Raw genomic sequence first — 3,030 nt, 5'->3', positions numbered from 1 at the left:
TTCAACTTTACTTCAAGCCTGTTCTAAAAAATAAAAATAAATGCAAACTTTTATTGAAATGTCTTTCAAATATTTATGGACACTAATTAAATGAAATCTGCAACCCCATCAATGATGGCACTCTTTGATGTCACCTTGGATCAACATGAAGCAAATGAGAAGGCTGGTAAATTAGGCCAAACAGCATTTGGAAAGGAAGGAGTTCAAAGACAAATTTTCGGAAAGCATTATCGTTTAACATCAGGCAATTCTCTGATGGGTTATTTGTACTAAATACATATTAAAAACTATAAGCCTGCCACCATATGAAGCTTAAAAGGGAACTCGAGTAAAGAAAGATTTAACCCTGTTTAATTCCCACCCATAATCTAAGCTTGTGTGAAATAGGTTTCTATTACATGAATTGCTTGGTTCATCTGCAGCACTTCCTGACTCACACCCTGAAGCTGAAGAAAATCCTCACAGCCTGATCCACTTCTCTGCCCCCCCCCCCCTTCTGAGACAGAAGTCACATGATCTCTCTTCTGTTGCCAGGGAAGCTGTAACATCTCATCTGTAACCCCACCCACCACTGACATCACACAGTGATCCCATGGCCATGGGGAAAATAACAGCCTCTCCTGAGTAGTATAGGGGAAATGAGACACTGTTGTTTCTTCTCTATCTTTCACTATTCTATCTATGTAGATGAATAAATAGATAGATAGATAGATAGATAGATAGATAGATAGATAGATAGATAAATAGATAGATACTGTGATTACTGTGTAAAGCAGAAACAGATCGAGCCAGTGGTGGGTAGATACTACAAAACAGGGAAGGGTACCCAGCAGTTGGTTCTGAGATGCAATGCATGCTGGGAGATGTAGTTTCCCTGCAGGTGCCATGATGGAAATATTTGTAAAAGTTTTAATCTGGGGCTAGGAGCAGTGTAGACAGGTGGGAAAGGTGTTAAACATTCGGTGGGGGTTAAGTGAGTTAACCTATGTCCTTTTAGTGCACTTTATTTTTTTTAAGGGACCGCTGGAGTTCCCCTTTAAAATTTAATTTATGTCTTTATTAGAATAACAGCAAAATGGATAACCTACACCAAAACAAATCAATTAATAATTTAAAAATAAATTTAAAAAAATACTTTCAAATAATTCCTCTATGAAGTATAAGCCCGTCTCTATTGGGAGACTTTTAACATAATTTATGACAGCAGAGCATTAAATATTTTCACAATTTTCTATAATATAGTATATAAGTAACTGGATGAATAATATAAAGAGTAAAATGAATTTTTATAATCAGTCGTTGATCCTGAAACTTGACATCCTGTCAGATCACCTAATAAATTCTTCTGAAACAAGGATAGAATGGGATGAAGTCACAGTATTGGGAGTGCAAGTTACAACCGCCATCTTTTTATCATTATTAACTTTAGCTACGCTTCTTTCCAATATTTTTGTAATTATTACAATATACATGACCCGTAAACTTCACACTCCTGCAAATTATTTGATCGGTTCATTGGCTTTTACAGATTTATTGGTATCGATATTAGTAATGCCTATTAGTATCGTATACACTATCAATCACTCGTGGACATTTGGACAGATCATTTGCGATATCTGGTTGCTATCAGATATTACCTGTTGTACGGCTTCAATACTTCATCTCTGTGTTATCGCCTTGGATAGATACTGGGCCATCACAGACGCGCTGGAGTACTCGAAACATCGTACAGCGGGAAGAGCTGCCGCCATGATAGCTGTTGTATGGGTAATATCTATATGTATCTCCATTCCACCACTATTTTGGAGGCAAGCCAAAGCGCAAGAAGAACTTACTGACTGTTCCGTAAATACAGATCAAATCTCCTATACTATATACTCAACTTGTGGAGCTTTCTACATACCAACGATATTGCTGATTATACTATATGGGAGAATATACGTAGCAGCCCGCACAAGAATTCTCAGACCGCCATCGATTTATGGAAAGAGGTTTACAACTGCTCAGCTAATCACTGGATCGACAGGGTCTTCCTTTTGTGCAGTCAACGCTGCTCATCCAAACTCTGGAGGAACCCCAATATGTATCAATCACATCAAGATAAAACTTGCTGACAGTGTTCTAGAAAGGAAACGGTTGTCTGTAGCCAGGGAACGGAAAGCCACAAAAACACTCGGAATTATTCTCGGAGCCTTCATAGTATGTTGGTTACCATTCTTCGTAGTGTCCCTGGTCTTGCCTATCTGCAGAGACGCTTGCTGGTTCCACCCTTTGTTGTTTGACTTTTTTACTTGGCTTGGATATTTTAACTCGCTCATCAACCCTGTGATATATACAGCGTTTAATGAAGATTTCAAACAAGCCTTCCAAAAGCTGATACGATTCAAAAAACTTACTTAATAACTTCTCCAATGCTTAATTACTTAATAACTTCTCGAAGTCGCTCTACGGTTTTTTGGACGTTAAACGCCCATCACTCAAATGTTACAAGTTAAAGATGCCATGAATGTATATTTCTATCTATAGCTAATGTTCATATTAGAAATACATTTATTTTATCACAGGCAACAAAATAAGTCAATGTTAATTCATAACTTGGAGGATCTGATGTATTGGAAAATGTTATGGTAGTAAGATTAAATATGGTATTTGCCATGCATTGGTGTATGACGAATAATACGCAGAACATCCAAAGAATAAACATCATCTGAAAAGACCTTTCGATGCATTTTGATACTAAAACTACGCGGCTTCTAGTACAATTGATTTTCCGTAGACATTCGTGGTCCTTTCGTTCAGAGATTTGCATGAACCAGCTAGCCCTAGCTAAGATTAATGGGGTCAGGATCCGAGGTTATTAAGAGGCTGTTCATAACAACCATCTGACCAAAACATCGGTTTCAATAGATCGCTTGAAAAAGGCATCACATTGATGTGTTAAAGTAAAACTTATAGACATGGCCTACATGTTTTGATAATTGTGAGCCCTTAAGGCAGCATGCTGTACCTGATACGTCTTGGCACCAGTAA

General features: G+C 37.7%; 1 protein-coding gene across 1 annotated transcript; it reads left to right on the top strand.

The window, feature by feature from the left end:
- Nucleotides 1–762: 762 nt before the first annotated feature.
- HTR1D (5-hydroxytryptamine receptor 1D) lies at nt 763–2,669 on the top strand. Its single transcript, XM_069971558.1, has one exon. It carries the CDS (start codon nt 1,258–1,260, stop codon nt 2,398–2,400), a length of 1,143 nt encoding a protein of 380 aa, XP_069827659.1. The 5' UTR covers nt 763–1,257; the 3' UTR covers nt 2,401–2,669.
- The last annotated feature ends 361 nt before the right edge of the window (nt 2,670–3,030 follow it).

The sequence above is a fragment of the Dendropsophus ebraccatus genome, chromosome 5, assembly GCF_027789765.1.
Source record: "Dendropsophus ebraccatus isolate aDenEbr1 chromosome 5, aDenEbr1.pat, whole genome shotgun sequence".
In the NCBI taxonomy this organism is placed as follows: domain Eukaryota; kingdom Metazoa; phylum Chordata; class Amphibia; order Anura; family Hylidae; genus Dendropsophus; species Dendropsophus ebraccatus.
Note: the sequence above shows the minus strand (reverse complement) of the source record. Positions and strands in the feature narration are given on the sequence as shown.